The 21190-nt window shown below is 39.3% G+C and overlaps 1 protein-coding gene across 1 annotated transcript in view; it reads left to right on the top strand.

Annotated features, from left to right (window-relative positions):
• Positions 1-21190, top strand: part of CPQ (carboxypeptidase Q) — a 382789-nt gene that overhangs the window by 295613 nt on the left and 65986 nt on the right. Inside the window, exon 6 of the mRNA XM_080909480.1 lies at positions 5195-5286. Within this exon, the coding sequence (XP_080765606.1) occupies positions 5195-5286 (92 nt within the window). The remainder of the gene's footprint in view (positions 1-5194; positions 5287-21190) is intronic.

The following is a 21190-nucleotide window of genomic DNA, read 5'->3' on the forward strand; positions in this document are numbered from 1 at the left end:
CACTGACATTTTATGAAGCATAATCAAAGTTGGATTTTAGGATTAATTCGGCAACAGGTAACTGGAAGAAATGGGTACTTTGTAAAACAGTAAGTCCTGGGGGCGTGGCTTAATTATGTCTGCCACATGGATATGGAATGGAAGGAGAGCTGAGGCCATTTTGGTAATCTTGATCTTTTCATGGCAAGGTTTCCTCTGGCAAGAGTGTGAGGAAATTACCTTGGGATACAAATTTGTGTTGAAACACATTTAAAAAAATAAATTGGTCTATGAAGTGCTTTATGCTGAAAAGTAAATGTAAGAAAACCAATAGTAAGACATCCTTATTGTGATCATAATCAATAAAGGATTAAATTATTCATGTCTCAATAATGCACAGATAACCCCACAACTAGTTTTCTGCACATGGCAACTCCTTGGAAGTGCAACTAGCATCTTCTCTCTTACCATACAAAAGGATCTTTGGAAAAGGTAACAAAAACAGCTTAATGACAACTTTTGCAACAAAATTTGAATGCCCCCTTTCTGCTGTGTGAGGCTGACAGGGATCTAGGGAAGGTTGTTCCTTTTGAGTGTTTGTGGTTGCTGAGCTACTTTTTGATAACCCCTGATCTGAGACTGTTCTCCTTCCTATTCCTGTTCACAAAAAATAAAATGTGCAAAGCCATATTGTTAGATGTACATTCATAAAGGAGCTTTTATGCTACTCTTACTTGGTTTATGGCTTTTTAAAAATGTACTGTATGTGAAGTTCCTATCTAGTTGGTGTTTGAGGAAACAGAATACCTTGCAAAAGTGTGATACAGAGTTCAAATCTATCATTAAACATCTCCTTGATTTCCCCTAATCTATAAGATCTGTGACAGGGTAAAAGAAATCATATTTAAGAAGACAACTGGATCAGGCTCATGATTGCTATATGTTACAAACAATTAGACAAAAGGTTGCTGAGAAAGCCCTACTGCTGGGCAATTCTGATAAGAAATGTAAATTCATGTTTTACCTCTAGCCAGGCATCAGGTCAAAGACAAACATTTGTTAAAATCAAATTAAAATGGGCTACATATTGTGTGTACACGCACATGTGAAAGTCTCTTTTATAGAAAAAAACTAGATATAAGACACATAAAAACAAAAAGATGGGATGTAAAAGTCTGCATTAAGTAAAAGTGAATATTCTCATACTTAGTTGTTAATAATGTAAACCATTCACCTGTCTTTAAGGCCTTAAAGAGTAGCAGAAGTAATAGGAAAGATGGAAGGAAGGAAGGAAGGAAGGAAGGAATGAAGGAAGGAAGGAAGGAAGGAAGGGAGGGAGGAAGAACAAACGAAGAATAGAAATGATGATACACACCACTAAATTCACTGCTCAGAGGACTGCCACAAGTTCAAAGCCAGCCTAGGCAAAGCCAGTACCAGGCCAGAAAGAACCACATAGAAACACTCTGATTTTCAAAATAAAAATGAAATCTAAAATGTAACAGAACTTAAAAGAGTTTATACCATTTACACTAAGAATTTCTATTTTTAAGAACTTGACCATTGAGTAAATCCCTTAAATATCAATTCTAGATCAGTAAAATACAGTGAAAGACTATTTTCTCAAATATTATTGAGTACAGTAAGACCACACATTCCATTACTTAAGTAGGAAATGAGTATAAAGTTACATATATAGAAATCACCATGTACATAGTTGTAAAGAACTAGGTACATATGTGTATACAAAGTTATAAAGAAAAATAACATTATGCTTATGGTTTTTTGTTTAACCTTAAATTTACAAAGAATTTTATGGAATGTGTCTTAAAATTGTCAAAATTAAAATGTAAGACATAGACTCTTCATACTTAAGATGAAAATATCTATAATTTAAGTCCATTAGCTTAGAAAAAGATCTCTGTCGCCATTATGTATTTATTTAATGACTTGGTCAACAAGAGCCACTGAGGCACTTTGACAAGGCCCAGCTGTGCCATAAGAGACCAAGCAACAACAGCTGAAGCAGACGTAGAAATCCAAGCCATTAATCACCTTGGTTACCAGAGTATTTTAACCTGTGATGTTCAGGCTTAGTAGCCTGCAATGAGTATCTTTATCCTCCAAAAATATATTCAGCCTGGCTGTCTAGCAATCCATGAACATTTATTCAGTAATTTTGAAATGCTTGCTGTCGGTTTAGGATAGAAAATGGGAAATTAATAAATTTCAGAAAGCTAGTGGTGCACTTGGAAGATTACCATTTAAAGTGTGGTTTTCAAAAATGAATATATAATATGGGTGGTGATGGTGCACACCTTTAATCCCAGCACTCAGGAGGCAGAGGCAGTTAGATCTCTGTGAGTTCAAGAACAGCCTGGTCTACAGATTGAGTTCTAGGGCAGCTAGGGCTCCATTGAGAAACCATATCTTGAAACATAAATAAGTACATAGGTGAAATTATAGAGAAAATCAAGAAGGCCATTTTTTGCCTTGAAGTTATCTCTGAGAAAGTGTATATGTGTATGCAGACTGGGAAATAGAAACCTGGATTAGCCTATAAGTGGCCAGCACACACTGGTAGTCACGGGGATCCTGTATTACCAGTGATTAATAATGATTTCCTGGATATTAGAATCCTAATCATTATGATGAGGTAGTACTGTTGCTTTGAATTATAGAAATTATTAAGTTTTATAACCTATTCCACAAGCATAATATAAATATTATTAGATTGCTTCAAACTGATTTGAAGGTAGCAACATATACCACAATAAACAGGTTACATTTAGAAATACGTACATGCACATATATTTATATGCATATGACAACAGTTAATGTAAAGTGAGGCCATAAATATGAAAGATGGTATGATCATTTGTATATGCTTGACCCATAGAGTGGCAGTACTTAGAGGTGTGGCCTTTTTGGAGTAGGTGTGTCACTGTGGGCATGGGCTTTACGACCATACTCCTAGCTGCCTAGAAGCTAGTATTCTGCTAGCAGCCTCCAGATGAGGATGTAGAGCTCTCTGGTCCTCTTGCACCATGCCTGCCTGGATGCTGCCATGCTCCCACCTTGATGGTAATAGACTGAACCTCTGAACCTATAAGTTAGCCCCAGTTAAATGTTGTTCTTATAAGGTGATTGGCCTGACCATGCTTTTGTTTGGAAGAATGTGGACTGGGGGGGGGGCGCTTTGGATTTGGAAAGCTATGGAATGCATTAAATTGGGCTTAATGGGCTATCCTAGTAGGAATATGGAAGACTTTATTGCCAAGTGTGATTTGAACTGTGCAGACCTAGCCCAAGAGGTTTCAGTGGAGAAGAATTTCAGAATATGTCCTAGAGACTGATTTTGTAGTATTGTGTTAAACAATGTGACTGCTTTTGCCCTTGTCTGAAGAGTCTACCTGAGTCAAACGTAAAGAGATTTGCATTAATTGTGTTAACAAAGGAAGTCTCAAAAAAGCCCAGTAGGATTTTTGTTCTCTGGTTAAGTCTCAGGAAGAGCATTTTGAACAAGTGTAGCAAGCTTGGAAAGGAAAAATATAAAATATATGGTTCCAGTATTAAAGGGGCACCAGGAAGCGAAATGGAACTGAATCCTGTGTTCTAGAAGATGAGAGATGAAGGGATTTGGGGGCAAGATCCCACCCAGCTAAATTTAGAAACAGGCATGGTGCTGCACACCTTTAATCCCAAGAGACAAAGCCAAACAGAAATCTGGGTTCAAGGTCAGCCTGGAACAAAGCAGGTTCTAGATGGGAGCATAAATAAATCTATACAAACATTTGTGTTTTGTTTTTTTTTTTTTTTTTTAAATCTGTTGCCTTGACCCAGTGGACCAATGAGGTGCCTGGTTGCTGTATGTTTATACAACTGAGACTGAGACAAAGTCACTGTTCCAAGAACAAAGGTCTTCAAGGTCATCCTTTGTCCCTGCTTGTAAAGAATAGGTGCAATTTTCTTCACTAGAATAATTAATCTTTGTCCATTCCCCTACTTAAAAAAAAATCAATGAGACTGTTCTCATCTATTATATGACAAATTGTCTAACCTGTTTAATGTGAAAATGGAGCCCCAGGCCTCAGCATTTCATTCAGTCCATAGGCTCCCAGGCAATTATTTACCTCTGTAACTTAGACATGATACACATTGGTGATGCATATGCCAGAAGTATTTATCTCTTTAAGGGTGGGCTTTCTCTTCCAACCTGCTGTTAAAGGGGGTTGGACAAGGACTGCATTTTTTCAACTAGTGTGAGTGTATTTCTGTAAGGGCCACAAACACTTGCTCTTCAAAATCAGGTCACAGAAGGCAGAATTTAGGCAAAGTTCTAAAGGGTGGGAGACAGAAGCAAGTGGAAGTTAGATCCCATAGTTTCTCTAGAAGTCAGGGTTTGAGGAAGGGGTCTACAAGATGATTTAGTTTTCTGCAGAAAATCGAGTTTATTTTGCTTCCCCATTTTCCTAGTTTGAAAGAATATAGGTCAACCAGTTGACCTTTCCCATTTATTACTAAGTAATGTCTCAGCTTCTTTGCCTATAAATTTGGGAATAATGAAACCCACTGTGAAACAGATCGCCTCTCCATCTTTTGTTGTAGGTACTATCCCTCCAGCTTGAGACTGAAATATCCGCACACGTTATTTATCACACGCCCAGGAAGTGGTTGCCATGCTGGTAGTAAAGGAGTGGGAAGGATGATAGGCTCATTCAATTACTTTTCGTTGACCCTGTGACTTTCTGTTTTCCGGTACATGGTCATGACAAACCACAGATATTGCATTAGCCTCTTAGTTATTAAGTTCCTGGAGAGATCATGAGACCTGTGCCCATGGATTCGTGCTAAGATGAGCCCTGCTCACTGTATCCTGAAATACTAAGTGATTTGGTTCCAACTGACAGCTCTTGGAGGCTGTACGATCTTAGGCCCCTCCTGATGTTGTCCTCTAGATTGCTATAATAAATACTTCACAGAACTTGATCACACACTGGGCCCTGCAAACAGCAATGGCCATAACCCTTTTCGTTTTTACACTGCCCTGGAGATTATTATCTCTAAAGCTGTACCCTAAAGCAGGTATGGATAATAACACCAGCAAGAAGCAGGTGCCTCTGATTTACTCTTATCTCCACAGTATTAATGAGGTCCTCATCATTAAAAAAGTCACTTAAAACAAGTCGACAGATGTCTTTCATTATTTTCTCAGGGCTGCGGCCAAAGAGGACTCTGCGCCTGGTGCTCTGGACTGCGGAAGAACAAGGAGGAATTGGTGCTTCCCAGTATTATGAGCTACATAAGGTAAAACTAGCCAGCACGTGCTGAATGCTAACATTTGTAATATCGGCATAAACCAAGGCTTGAATTTGGGTTTTAAAATCCTTGTTTTTATTGAAGCTTAATTAGACCCTTGGCATGGCTTGCTCAGTGTGCTTTCTTATAGAACCCAAGACCACCAGCCAAGGGATGGTACAGTGCAAAATGGGTTGATCCCTCCCCTATTAATCACTAACTAAGAAAATGATCTAAAAGCTTGTCTACAGCCTGATTTTTACGGAAGCATTTTTTCTCGATGGAGGTTCCTACCTGTCAAATGACTGTAGCGTATGTCAAGTTAACATAAAACTAGCCAGCCCATCTGGTAATCATCCAATGGACCAACATGAGAGCATGCCCACTATGCTACAAACTTTCTTTATACCCCTTCGAATTGTCCTTCAACTCCACCAAAGACAAATCCTGTGCTCATTTCTTTTTATTACCACCAGTTGGTTATGCCTGACCTTTATCTTCATGTAAATATAAGCACATAGTGTGTAATCTCTAATCTGGATTCTTTCACTAAGCAGTGTGAATTTAGAATCCATCAGTGTTGATTTATTATCAGGAATTGGCACCTTTCTGAGTAGTTCTTTGTTGTGTGAATAAATCCCAATTTCTATCTTTTTCCTCCATAAAAATAAAACATAGATGTTCTGTAGATGAACATTTGTGCTTTGTCCAGTATTAGCTATCACACATAAAGATATGAACACTGTTTCTGTAGAGATGTTTAGATAGACATATATATTTACTTTACATTCTAGGAGTAGAAAAGCTAGGTCATGTGATAGACTATGTTCAGTTTCATTAAAAACTACTAAGAGGTGGGGGTTTAGCGATTTATATCCTCACTGGCAACATGTAAACATTCCAGCTGCTCCTGACCTTCCCAGTATGTACTATGGTACCTTTCCATGTTTTTATGGATATTTTATAGGTGTAATTCTGAAGGACTAGAAAAACAGTTTTGCTTCTATCTAATGGTTCTTCCTCCTCTCCTCATTTATTGCAATGAGACTGTCTTGGTCCTACTGTTCTATAATTCGGAGAAATTAAGGGCTTTCTTACTCACATGTGTTTGGGTATGTACTAGTTCCTTGTCTGTTGCTGTGCAAAATACCATGACTAAATCCACAGAGCAGAGAGTTTATTGTGTTTTACAGTTGCGGAGGGAGAGTCCATAATGGTAAAGAAGGCAGGAAAGCAGGCAGCAGTAGCAATTGGCTGGCTGACCACATTTAATGTGCACACAGGAAGCAGGAAAGGCTTCTAAAGCTTAGACCCTACCACCAGAAATACACTTTTCCAGCAAAGCTGGACCTCTTTAAGGATTTATAACCCATTCATAGAATCATCACCTGGGAAGGAACAAAGTGTTTAAATGCATGAGCCTACAGAGGACATTTCTCTTGAAACTGGCATATAGTGGCTGAGATAATACTGTTTCCATGTGGAGAGATGCTTTGACATCACAGGTCATTGAATGGCAGCCATTGAAGCCACAATTGACTCCTTACTATGGGCACTAAGGGAGAGCAGGGTTGTGAGAACCCAGTGGGATAGTAGAAAGGAGAATGACCCCTTAATACTCAGCTAGACATGATGGGAAAGCCTGCTAAAAGGCCCCTTGCATTATTGCTTCTTGATGAAGTGATTATTTAAAATATGAATTAGTCTACAGGTTGAATCCAGCTCATGTTTACTAGAAGAAAAAAATGCCACTATACAAGGAGCACATGACTATGAACGAAAGTGGAATTTAACTTTACACTTTCCGATTTTCAAATAAACTGATCAAATGGTCATTTCCCAGGTATGATTGGTCCAATAAATTTCTTTGTGGGAACAGAGTTACTCTTTTCCCTTCTCTTAGGAGGCCAGCATCTCAGTTCTCATGTTCTAAAATGTACAAAGGATGGGCAGGGGACTAAATTAATCTCTGGGTTTGATGGCATTTTGAAATCTTATATTTTAAGCAAAAAAATATGTTCTAGCATAATTATAATTAGCAAGGTAGTCTGGCCTTGAAGGCTTCATTACATGAAGTAGTCCAATAAAATAGATTGATGTGTTTTAGTCTGGCATGAAAAATATTTAACCTTATGCTAATTTATTGCACAAACTTCTGGCAATTGAATCATGGGGTAATAAACAATGCTGTTCTAGTAGTCATTAATCAGGGCAATATTTTAAACAGGTTTTTATCAAATGAGGATTGGGATTGCTAATCATTCAAATACATCAGATTATTTTAACTCTAACCACTGTAAGAACAGAAAAAGGTTAAAATGGATATATGAAATTCTACTTAGCATTTCCCATGTTTCTAGTTCTGAGAAATAAAATTTTCTCCTGTGTAAATATCCAAAAAAAATTTACCTACTTTTAGTAGTAAGGTTTTTACCAACATCCTGACTCACATTAAGTTTCACAACTCACTTTATAAAGGATATGTTGCAGATCCAAGGAGACTTGCTCACATTGTCCAGGCAAGTGTGTTTTGTGGGCATTTTTAATTTGTAACCCTATTGCCCCTAGTTATTTTTAATGTGGTCAAAGTGACACTACCAGAGTGTAAATCATTGTGTCTTTCTTAAGACCTAGCTATAAGAACAGCAAAGCTGATCTATGGGACCAGTGTAATGGCTTGAACTGTGTCACCACACACAGCTTTTCCAGCACCATAATCTTTCAAGCTCACAGCCCTTCTGGTCTGAACACATTATCCCAGTCAGTTCTACTTGGCTTTTAAGCATCTGTGTTTTTCATTCAAAATGTCTAAATATTTGCATTAATCAACCAAGCATATTACAAAATGAGTTTAAATTTCATTTATCCCAGTATGTTTCTTATCTGTACTTACTACAGTTTTCCTTTGCTCATAATTGATATAGCACACCTGGGAGCACATAGTGATCTTTGTAAGAATTTTGTACTTAATTTTCTTCTTTTACAAAATAAAGGAAATAGTAGTTTTAAATGAGACCACAAGCTGTGGCAGCTGGGATGTATTAAATAAATACCCTATTCTTAGATTATCTAAGACCTTACCTACAACTTGGGTGATATTTATATCACCTATTTTGGTTTCAGAGCATGTGGAGTTTGACTTAAGTATTGTTTCAAACTTACTACATGTAAGAAATAATATCCTGATTTCTCTGCTTCACTTACTAAACCAAAGAAAACAACTGCCTTTTTGTGACCGGCATTGCATCTTATTTTTCTCTAGCTTTAAGGCCACAAAGAAAGGCATTAGCTTGTATCTAGTCTGTTTAACTGGCTGGCTAGGGGTTGAATACAAGGCACAAATCATTTCTACCTCAGTGCCTCCTTATGCTTACCCAGGTCATGACTTGATCTGGAATGAACAGTAGCTTTATCTAGTGCATGAATTTCCCAAGAAAATCAAGTTGACATTCCAGGAAGCACAAATCTGAAATGACTGTCATGCCTTGGGCTCACAAGTGACCCATATGTGTTAGCACATTTGGGATGAAATTACACCATTACATGTACTCAGGCCCCACTAAGTTACAGAGGCAACAACCTCCTTTGGAATCACCAGCACCATTTTAATTTGCCTGAAGTTGTCTTCTACTGCCTGTCATCTAAACCACAGATTCTGAACTTATGGGTCATTACCACATATGGCGTTGGTTGCTTAAGTGAAAGTGGAGGTCATGAAACCTGTGGCAATAACAAAAGATTTCTGAGTGGGAATGGCTGAAGACTAACCAAAGTCAGGCAGATAATGTGTCCATAGCTTCCAGAACAGTCATCTGCGGCATGACTTTCTTGCCACGTTGGTTCTGAATACTCACCATGCACACTTTATACTTCAAATGACACCACAAAGGCAACAGGAACAGCTGCTACAGAAAACTACAGTTTTCTGCTCTTATAGGAACATGTTGGTGAAAAGCAAAGACAACGCTTTCCTACATCATTCAACATGTATGTATCAAACTAGTTTCTCTTTGGATTGGGTTGTGTTATAATGTTTGATTTTTAAATTTTGCTATTTGGATTTTATAGAATCCCACCAAGGGAGGTATTATCAGCTCTGCCTGTGCCTGTGGAGACTAGAGGTTAACATTAAATATCCTTACATTTTTGAATCAGGATCTCACTCACTGACCCTGGAGCTCACTGATTCTCTTGTTCTTCCTGACAATACAGCCAGATCCGGGGTTGCATGTGTGCTCTGCCATGCTTGTACATTGCTACTGAGAATCCGGCTCAGGTCCTCGTACACTTACATACTGGTTCATCCCCCTTCCCGTTTCCCAAAAACAACAACAATATGTTTCTCCTCCTCCTGTTCCTACTCTCCCCTTTTCCTCCAGCTTAGTCTTTGTTTTTGTTTTGTTTTGAAACAGGGTTTCCTATGTGGCCTAGTCTAGAACGCGTACTGCTCTGACTCTGATTGCTGGCATTTTAGGCCTGTCCCACTGTGTAACACTCAATATTTCTTAAAGCAGAAACAGGATGCTCTATTCAGATAGCTAAATTTAATAACAATAATGGTAAGACAGAATTTTTAAAGTATCTTTTTTCAAAAGTTTTACATGCAGAGATTGGGCTTATAAAGAAGCAAACACTACAGTGTGTCCTGGCCCTTAATTCCTTACTGTATCCCAGATTAAGTCAGTTTTTTGTCTATATATTGTTTTGGTTTTTTAACCCAAATCATTGTCCTTGTGGCGTAGAAGAAAACCTCATCCCAAGAGATCAGGAGAATGGGAGGTCTCCTATCAGTCACTCGCCCTTCTGGAGATGGCTGTCCATATCTAGAAGGATGATTTTACGTCTGTTCTGTGGAACATAGAACTTCAGGGTGTGCTCTGTCCAAAATGGCCAGAGTCTCTGGAGAGAATGGAACCCTGCAGAGTCAATGTTAAGCTGACAGAGCAGTGTCCAGACTCACCAGCATTGTTACATCCAGGCTACTGTGAAGGCAGCAGCTCAACCAAGGAAACAGCAGTAGAATCATAGGGTCCAGTTCTGACCACAAGCTATGGACCTGCCACAGACCTCTTTCTTTCTCTCTGGAACACTTGGAACAGTCACTCAAATGGGATTGCACACCCACGTTTTGTGGTACTGGTAGTTCATTTGACCAACTCTATCGTTGTCTCCTGATAGTGGTGATTGGGGCCTGGTTTTCTAATCTTCTTAGCAATAAGACCTCATCTTATAATTCATCAATAATTCCTGCTGACTTACCTATATGTATATAACACATAAACGCACACACACATAGACATAGTTACAAATATGCACACTCACACACACACATACATACACACTCACACAGATACACACATATACACAGACACAATCACACATACACACAGGGGCACATTCACACAGATAAAAATATACATATATACACACTCACACACATACATACACATATACACAGTCACAATCACACATACACACAGGGGCACATTCACACATAAAAATATACATATATACACACTCACACACACTCACACACAGATACACACAGGGGCACATTCCCACAGATATACATATACACATATACACATATCATTCATGCACATACACACACACACACATACACTCACACACACTCACATACACACATACATACACACAGATACACACAGGGGCACCTTCCCACAGATATAGATATACACATGTATACACATCATACACACACTCACACACACTCACACACACACACATTACATACACACAGATACACACAGGGGCACCTTCCCACAGATATAGATATACACATGTATACACATCATTCATACACACACACACACACACACACACTAATCACAAGATTAGAACTTTATTCCTCATTTTCTCTCAGAAGCCTTTCTCCTTGTACTCTGTTAAGAGATCTTTGCATACCATTTGCAGTAACTCATTCTAGAAGCTGGGGGTTGCCCACAGCAACTAGTAGTTTGCTGGCATTTCCGGATTCTTTTAAAGGAGAGTTTCTCAAAATCGATTTCTAAAGAGCTTTTGTACCCAGCAACGCCAAACACGCATAAACAGAAATTCACATCCAGAGAGCTAGCTTCTCATGGCCTCTCAACAAAGGCAGACCAGACCATTCGAGTGTGTGTGTGTGTGTGTGTGTGTGTGTGTGTGTGTCACAATCGTGTGATTTTCAAATTAAACAGCATTTATGTCCCTAGTTAAGGACAGGGGTGTCATTTGCTCTCATGGACCCCTAGAGTTCCATTTAATAAACTCATCCACCAAGTTAGAGGTACTGTCACAAGGACAAGAGTTGGGCCAGCTCTCCAGGTATGAAGTGCAGGCTGACAAGCTAAATGATTTGTCTCCCCTCCAAGCCATATGATATCCCACAGAGTCCAACGGGAAGCCATCAGGCTGTTTTGTCTTGAATTAAGAGAGTTCAAGGGATTAGAACTTAATAGTAGTCCGAAGAAGAGTGTTTTGTGGAAATATTTTTTTAATTTAATTTAAGATCAAAATGATGTGCTCCACTTGTTAGATCTAAAAGCCGAGCCCTCACCTTTATACCATGTCATATGTGCCGTCGGTTCTGAATTACTCTTCATACACTGTCTCTCACTGACTGTATTGGTGACGTAGACGGTGACAGGTGTTGTAATGGAGGCTCTGACTTCACACCTACAGAAACAGAGGCTCAGTGAGGTAAAGAGGGTACTCGGGCTGCACAGCCCCTTGAGTTCAGCACCTGAATGTGAGCCTAGCTCTCCTGACTCTAGACTTCAGCCATGGTGACTTAGCATCCGCTTGTTAACACTCATCTTCAAACTCATGTCTGTCATCTTGCCATGGCCGGTTGTGCTGATGGATTCGGTGGAGCCAAATGTAGTAGTGAAGAAGCATCAAGACATGTAGTTTAAAACGCACATAACACAGAATCTGTTCTGCACAATTGGAGAATAAAAGGCCCAGGAACATTGGGCACAGGTTGTCTTGTTAATTCCTGATGCGTTGTTCTGGCATGGTTTCTGGGAAGTTTAAAAAAGCACGTATGTATTTATTTATGGTGTTAACTCTCAAAATCCTGATACAATGAAAAAAAACATCAACATTTGGACTTTCTGTATAATTTCTTCTTAGTTTGGTTCATCTTACAAGTAAATTTATAGCTTAACAAAAAATACAGTTTGATAATATACCAAACCCTTGCCATGACCCAAAAATCTTTCTTGCCATGATAAATGTTAAAATCATCACATTATTTAAAAGTCTCTCCTCAGATCAGGGAATCCCTCAGGATAGCGCCTTGGGGCATTCTGCCATGTTTAGCTCTGTAAGTAAAGCTATATGAGACAAGATGCCAATCATGTGTGACTGTGTAGATCTTTTGTGTGTGTGTAGGACTTAGGTGCTCAGTGTATCAGCCTCTCCTCAAACTGAGTCCACCTTTCTTCTTTCACTGTAGTTATGTGTGGAATACCCAGGAGAGAAATATAACAGGACAGACTCGTGTAAAATCCCAAAGGCATTCCATTGCATCCGCACTGACTAACATTATCAGACATAGAGCATATCTCTGGCCAGGCCACTTAATGTGTGCCTATGACTTAGATCAGAAGGACGATTGGAAAAGAAGGAGCTGTGTGTCTCCAAAGCTTATTGTCACCTGTGTTACTGTCTTAGTTGCAATGTGAAAACTGCAAGACAGAAAGACAGGTGTACTGAAAGCTGGGAAATGAGCTCAGAATCACAGAAGAGGAAAAATCTGCACCTGCCCAAACCACACTGATGCTCACTCTTCTGTGCTGGTTGTGATGAAGAGGTCCCTGGGGGTTATTTCGGCCTTCCAAAGTCAGATGCCACAGAGGGAGAAAGGCACATGAAAATGAGAAGCATGATTCCTGAGCGGAACAAAGCTCTGGCAACAAAGACAGTAAGCTGATTGACTGCCAAGGAATTTGGCAGGAAGGCTTTGGCCACCCAAGTGATTTTTATCTTCTCATCTTTGGGGTAATTACCTTAATGTAGTACAGTGTAAAGCCCTCTATTTAAAGATGCTTTTGTGAATCACCAGCCCAAGAATGGAGCAAATGAGGAGGAAGAAAGAATATTCACTTATACACAAAGCTGCTACCTTCACGACTTGATGATGCCTAATTATCCTGACATTCCTATTGTACGGAAATGTTGAAAATGCAAATACAATTTCTTAGCTAATTATTTCATTATATGGAAGTGGCACTTGTGAAGTACTAAATTCACAGTGCCTTTGTGAGAGCCAGCTATTCTGGCCATTAATGTTGAAATTTTTGAGTTAAATAAACTACATTTTCTCATTACTATTCTAATTTGGTGGGAAAATGCCCTTTATATTTCTGCATATATTATGCACAACTTTTTCAGAAGATATTTTATCATTCAAATAAGATAACGATATTTACCTAAGTAAATTGTTACTGACAGGAACCCAAGAGATACTCTGAGGCATCCACCAACAATGAGTAAATCTGTACCTCTTTCTTACACATGATTCTCAGATTGCCTTATAAATGGTAATCTTAAAGGAATTTATTTTATATGAATTTAAATAAAAATTTAAATGAATTTTATTTCATATGTTCCAATTATATATTCAAAGCTCACCGCTCTCCTAAAGGACCAGAGTTTGGTTCCTAGCATCCACACTCACTGGCTGTGAAACCCTTTTCTGGCTTCCACAGGCATTCATACATGTGATATATACACATGGGCACACATACATGACCATGAATTTAAAAATAAGAATAAATGTTTAAAACACATACTTCTCTTGAAATACTGAGGGAGCTGTGGACAGATTATCTGGATTCAGATAGGTAGGTCTGGCTTGCTATAAAAGAGGCTGGCTCCTCCTCATCTGTCTGCCTCTCTGACTCTTTCCTCTCCCCAAACACTTTTCCCCTCTCCCCCATGTGTTTCTGACAGGCCACCCCACCCCTGTCTCTCGCATGCATGCTCTATTCTACACTATACCCATGGTATTGTTGGTATCTTAGGGGATGCCTCAGTGTGGGCCTGCCAAGGCACCCCTGTCACCTCACCATACTGCAGCACACAAAACAGCCTGGTCTTGTATAAAATGCAATAAGGAGACCTCTCCGAAGGCCTATTTGAAGCCACTAGTCTTTCCTCCCATTCAACAATCAGGAATCTATACCAAAGGGCTATTGCTTCCGACTGCTCTCCCTCATGTAGAAAGAACAACCTTCTGTATGTATGAAAACTCTATGAAAAATGACAATGACTTATTCGGAACTCAGGCTTAAAATTCAGTGATTTCTGATGACAGGAGTGCAGAGAACGGAAGCGAGGATGCAATGCATCCCCCCAGTGTGAAACTTCGTACATGAACCGGGACTATAAGGCCCAACGCACAGCAGTTTGTTTCCTTACCTGTGGTTGGTGGAATACCGGATACATTCCAGTCTACAAAATGTTAAAATCAGTGGAAAATGTGGATCGTATAATCAAAGCTCTGTGGGGCATGTTTACTGAGATTTGTAATAGTAGGAATGAAAGACACAAACTATCAGAGAAATAATACTTTTTTCTTTCCTTTTTTTTTTTAAAGAGAAGTATTTAAGTAGCCTCTCCTTCCCCAATTTCCTGAACATAGTATAGTTTCAATGCATTATCTCGTCATAATTGTTTACTTTCCCTCTCAGGGGTACTGTACCCTTCCTGGGATATGACTTAATATTCTAGTTATGAGTCACTCTTCCTGATAGTAATCATAAGTCTCAATAGAACAAAAACGTATGATATACCTTTGAATATGTGCAAAATAGTTTCAGAATCTTCAGAGAAATTGCTCCTTGCTAAGCCTAAGAAAGATCAGGTAGTTGACAAGCTCTTTCTTTCATCAGTTATGGAACAGAAACAAGAGCCTAGCTCACAGTGTCCAGGGCAGAATAACTCTACTGAATATAAAAGGAATAAAAATAGCAACAGTTAATTTTATTACTAATAAAGCTACCATTCAACTATCAGAAAAGTGTGTCCACTGCATGTGGCCTGAACCACTTTCATAGTGAATATATAAAATAAAAATCACAATGCTATAAGGACAAGAACATTATTAAAAAATAAGTTGCCTGTGTTTTTAAGCTGAATTTATAATCATTGTATGTGTGTTTAAACTTTATTAAATAATTCTATAATTAAACTGTTGCTATAAATTCAATGGGATGAACATTTTTGCAGCATATTTAACATGTCTTGAAAATATCTGTGGTATCTTTAGCTGACAAAGTGACAGATTCTCTGTGGTTTGTTGCTAACCTCCATAATCTAAAGAAATTCTAAGAGCCCATTAATTTAAGGAAGGGGGGTTGTTCTTTGCAGTTCTTGAGAAGAAAAAAAAAGGGAGGGAATGATGTAATTATATTGTAATCTCAACAAATTATATTAAATAAGTCTAAATTTCTATTGCAGTTTAGGAAAAATAAATATGTTAGTATTTCCTTTTCCAGTTCCCAGACCTGCTCCAGATCTATGAATATCCAAGCACAGCTTAGTTTAACAACATCTGCCTTAATACACCTGGAAGATAACCATAGATAATCCCTCCTTTTACAAATAAACCAAGGCTAGAGTAGCTAAGTTACTCGCCTCTTGTTTTCTCATCCCCTGGCCAAGAAGCACATCAAATGTCATGAGAACCTGCAAATCTTCATGCAGGGTAGCAATTGCTGCTGCTTAGCAGTCACAAGGGACATTAGAATTGCAGTATTCACCCTATCCTGAGGCCAACCACCTCTTAGAGTGATTACCCACACACCTAGCCTAGTTATCTGTAGCCTTTCAAACACCAGAGACACCAGATGAAGGAGGCAGAAATGCAGAAAGGACCAGGGATTCTTTGATTTCTCTCACCTTGGGTTTTTCTTCCTCTACACTCCCAAGTGTTTCTCCGGTGGCTTCTCAGAGCAGCCATTATTTCTAGCACATTTGAAGTCATTTTCTACCTTAGCTACTTTCTCTTCCTCTCTTCTGATGATTGGTATTTCTGTTTATTACTGTTCTCCAGGATGGGGAAATTGTTTCTCCTCATCCCCCTTAGCTCGTTGCAAACACCTATTTGGATCTCTCCATGTAATCACTGTAATTCCTTAGCCTCCTTTTATCTAAAATATACCCATTAAGTTATCTTAACTCTTTTCAAAGTCAAATTACCACAGCTGTTTATTATTTTCCTTCATTTTTCCTGACTTCTTTAAAACTCAGAAAGTATGAAAAGCAATTTCTAGAGCTCTCAGCGGTCCCAGGACACATTCATTGGTTCCTGTAATTGAGTCTTGCTGATTATGCTGAGTGTTATTAGCCTTATGTTGTACCAACTTTAACATAACCATAAGGTTTTAAAAATTTTTTTAATATTTTTCAATTCCATTTAAAATGTCACGTGGCAGTTCATTTCCTATTGCTTACCTCCCTGCCCTCCTGTGAGAGGAAGTCTTTTCATTTCAGTAAATCTAACACAGGGTGGGGCTCATCTCAGATCAGCCAAGGTCACGCTCGATGCATGCTTCACTTAAGGAATTGCTTCCAAGTAAGATTACCTTATCATTCCCTTAGTAAAGGGACCTTACAAATTTCACTTGGGTTTTGTTAACTTATAACCATTTTTAAAGGTAATAAAATAGCTTACACAAAGTATTTTTACATAATTGGTATCAAAATAGATTATTTTTTATTCTAAGAAAATATTAATTCCTTCCCATGTGATAACAAGTGGCTTCTCATGTGCCTTTGGCTAGTTTTCCGCAAAAGCAACATCTTCTAAAACTCTAATAAGAATGTTGACATCTCAGACAACCCAGGACAAAGAGATCCTCATATTGACCTTGGTAGATGTTTTATCTCCCACACTTTTTCTATTCATTGTGCTTTTATATTTTACTTTTAATCTTACTTTTGTCTGACATATAAAAACGTACAGTCATACTTACCCAGGTGGTAACACAAATGCTTTGATACAGGGGTGAGAAACATAATATTTAATTATGGATAAATCCCTATGTCCTCAAACACAACACTTTACTTTTAATGTGAGAACCTTCAAATTCCTTTTTTGGGCTCTTCAGGAAGACATAGAACATGCCTGACAACACAATTGCCCCTTACAGGAGCTTACCAGGACGTCTTTCCTCTAGCTAACTTGTTACCCTTCCCATTGTGTGCTCTCTCCTCGACCTATAGAAATCACTTTTTTTGCCCCCAGCATCTGTGAATAGGACTGATTTTTAGCATTTATAGTATGTTAGCAACACACACACACACACACACACACACACACACATGTATATGACCTTTATAAAATACACAGTATAGCTTGAGAACTGTGGCAGGAAAGGACAGATTGAAAGCCTGAAAAGTTGTCATTGTTGCCTTGATCACCAAGATCCAACAAAGGACTTGCTTTTTTGTCCATGACGACTGCGCTTATATATATATATAAAGTATATCCCCATGCATGTGCTTAGACACAAAAGATGCTTGCGTACATATATTTCTTCTTACTCCGAAACACGTATCCTCTCAAGCTTCCTAAGTGCCAGACATTATTCTAAGTTTTATCCTCCTCTTGGTGTCCAGACAAGAGAGATAATAAAGCAGCTAGATGAGTCAGACCACACAGACTAGGATGAGTACTGGATAGGAAAGGAAGACAAAACAGGCAGAGGGATATTGGAGGGTGTCTGACCTTTGATAGAAGGCCATGAAGAAGAATTTGTGCAATGGTGTTGCCAGAGTAAAGACAGAGAAATGTCTGCACAGGACCCAGAAGAGTGGAGGGAAAGTGACAGGCTGTGGCAGGGAGACTGGTAGAGGTGCTGCTCGGCACTCAAGAGAACAGGAAGGAAGCAGTGTGCTTTAAATGGAGCAGAGAAAGGAAGGAAGCAGGAGGCGGGGTCACTAATAAGAAGCAGCTGGGTCTAGTCAAGTCTCCTGGACCCACTTCTGTGAGTCAGATTTAAACAGTTGGAGACTCCTGAGCAGAATAGACTCACGATCTAAACCAACAACTGGTCAGATGATGGCTCTGCTGCTGGGCTGAGAGTTGACTGAAGTGTTCGAGAACTAAAGAACTTTCACCTAAGACAACTGCAGCCACTGGCCCCTAAAAGCCATTAGGTGGACCAGTTTGTCTCTTCCAACAAGCCAGCCAGTTTCCCTGCTTAGGGATAATCTTATGAATAACTTGCTCATTCTATTTTTAATATTTCCAATGTTTTATAGACAACCTGTGGCTTCTTGAACTATAAACCAAATAACTAGCAACACTTTCCTCAGATTCTTCCCTAATCATGACATCCCTTTCATTCTTTCACTGAAGAAGCCTGAGAATCAAAAACTAATTTAGGCATTTCAAGATTCAGAGTTCACACACGCACTCAACAGATGGATGGCCACACATGAACAAAATTAAACTTGCCCTTTTAATTTATTTACTGCTAAAATTCTAACTTGCCCACCCAGCTATTTTCTACCTAAACACACACACACACACACACACACACACACACATTATGTATATGTATGTGATATATGCATGTCTTCTTTGAAGTAGTAATATGATGAATCTACTCATTTAAAACCTTGTTACTGAACATGTGTGTTCTTGGTGCTGTTACAGAATCCTTGGAATATTATTACAGAACCAATGTGCTTCTAAATATTGAGTATCTTGCATTTTATCCAGTAGGCTATATGGACGGTAGACTATGTTTATCTGACCACTTGGCTAGCTGTTCAGTCTATATATGAACAATGGTATATATGAACAATGGTATATATGAACAATGGTATATATGAACAATGGAGTTGCTGTCAACTAGGCTGTTCTTCCCAGGTGATATCTCTCCCTAAGGCAGATTCTGTGCATATCTGTCATTTTATTTGTTATTTTATTTACATTTCCAATTTTATCCCTCTTCCCAGTTTCCCCTACAGAAGCCCCCATCTCCTCCTTACTCCCCCTGTCTCAGTGAGAGTGCTCCTCCATCCATGCACCCACCCACTCCTGCCTCAGCAGCTTAGCTTTCCCCTATCTTGGTCATCAAGTCTCCACAGAACCAAAGGGCTCCCTTCCCAGTGGTGCCAAATAAGACAGTACTCTGCTATATATACAGCTTAAACCATGGGTACCACTGTGTACTCTTTGGTTGGTGATTTAGTCCCTGGGAGCATTGGGGGATCTGGATGATTGATATTGTTGTTGTTGTTATGAAGTTGCATACCCCTGCAGCTCCTACAGTCCTTGCCCTAACTTCCCCATTGAGGACCCCACACTCATTGCAACGTTTGGCTATGTAATCCACATCTGTATGGGTCCAGCTCTGGCAGAGCTCTCAGGGGACAGCTATTCTCAGTAAGCACTTCTTGGCATCTGCAATAGTGTCTAAGTTTGGTGTCAGCAGGTGGGATGAATCCCTAGGTGGGGCAGTCTTTGGATGGCCTTTCCTTCAGTCTCTGCTCCACTCTGTGTCACTGCATTTCCCTTTGACAGGAGGAATTCTGTGTGGGTGGTCCTATCCTTTTACTGGGGACCTACCTATCTACGGGATATGACCGCTACAGGTTCTCTTTCCCTGGTGGGTCCTAAGAGAACCTCTTGGATCCCTGGCAACTGGAAATTCTAGTGGCTAACAACAGTTATCCCTCCCCCACTGCTACACATTGTTCAAATTCCTGACCCTCTGTACTTCTCCCATATCTGAACTGCCCCCCCTTTTCACTTTCCCTCCTCTCTCCTGCCAGATCTCTCTCTCCCTCTACTTTCCAGAAATTATTCTCTTTCCCCTACTGAGTAGCATCCATACTTGGGTGTGATCTTTTTTCTTGAGTTTCATATGGTCTGTGAGGGTAACCTGAGTTTCTTTTTGGCTAATATCCACTTATCAGTGAGTGCATACTATGCGTGGTTTTCTTGTATATGTGTGACTGGATTACCTAACTCAGGCTGATATTTTCTCATTCTATCCATTTGCCTAATAATTTCATGCAATCATTGTATTTAATAGCTGAGTAGTACTCTTTTATGTAAATGTACCACATTTTCTGTATCTATTTGGAAGGTTTCGTCAAACATGACTATTGACATTTCCAGACTCAGGGACCTCACTGCTTTGCTCTTTACTAAGTCACCCCTCCTTAGAGATAAGGAGACCAATTCAGGAAGAAGCAGTGTAATGACAGACAGGAAGAGAAAGGCTTGTGATGGGGATGAGCCAAGGAATGTAGACAGCATGTTGGGGCTAGAAATGGGAATACAAATTCTCAGAGCCTCCAGATGGAGTTCATCAGCAGTACCAACATCTTGACTTCAGCCTTTCAAGATTCACTTCATAACAAAAGGAACATTTTTTTTTGTTTTTATTGCAGGTTTTAGACTATAGTGATTTGTTACAGCACTATAGGAAACTGATACATGAATAGCTATATTAATAGGAATTCGAAGTCCAGGAGAGAGATTTTATCCCAAAGTATAATCTCTTTTAAAAAGAAAAAAAAAGGTTGCAATTCCCAGAAGTTCAGTAAGCATGAACTGATGGGAATTGAGGTGCCCTTATGGTGTTTCTGACCACCCAATACCCAAGGGCAGGGTGCCCTTGTTAAAAGAGTAAGCACTGAGAAAGTACATCCAGTAACACAGAGAGAGAGCCGACAGTTTCAGATCCCAAAAACTGGGGAAAAACAATATTTCCAGGCAGATGCCAAGTGCCAAGTATGGTTCAATTGGCATTTGTGACTTTATGGTCACTTGTGATCTCAGCCCTGGAAGTTTCATAATTGCCTATAAAATGCTGGGAAGGACAGTTGATATTTGTGGGCAGCCTACCTATAGAGCACAGTTGCCTTATGCTTTTAAATT

Source organism: Micromys minutus, assembly GCF_963924665.1.
Source record: "Micromys minutus genome assembly, chromosome: 33".
Classification (NCBI taxonomy): Eukaryota; Metazoa; Chordata; class Mammalia; order Rodentia; family Muridae; genus Micromys; species Micromys minutus.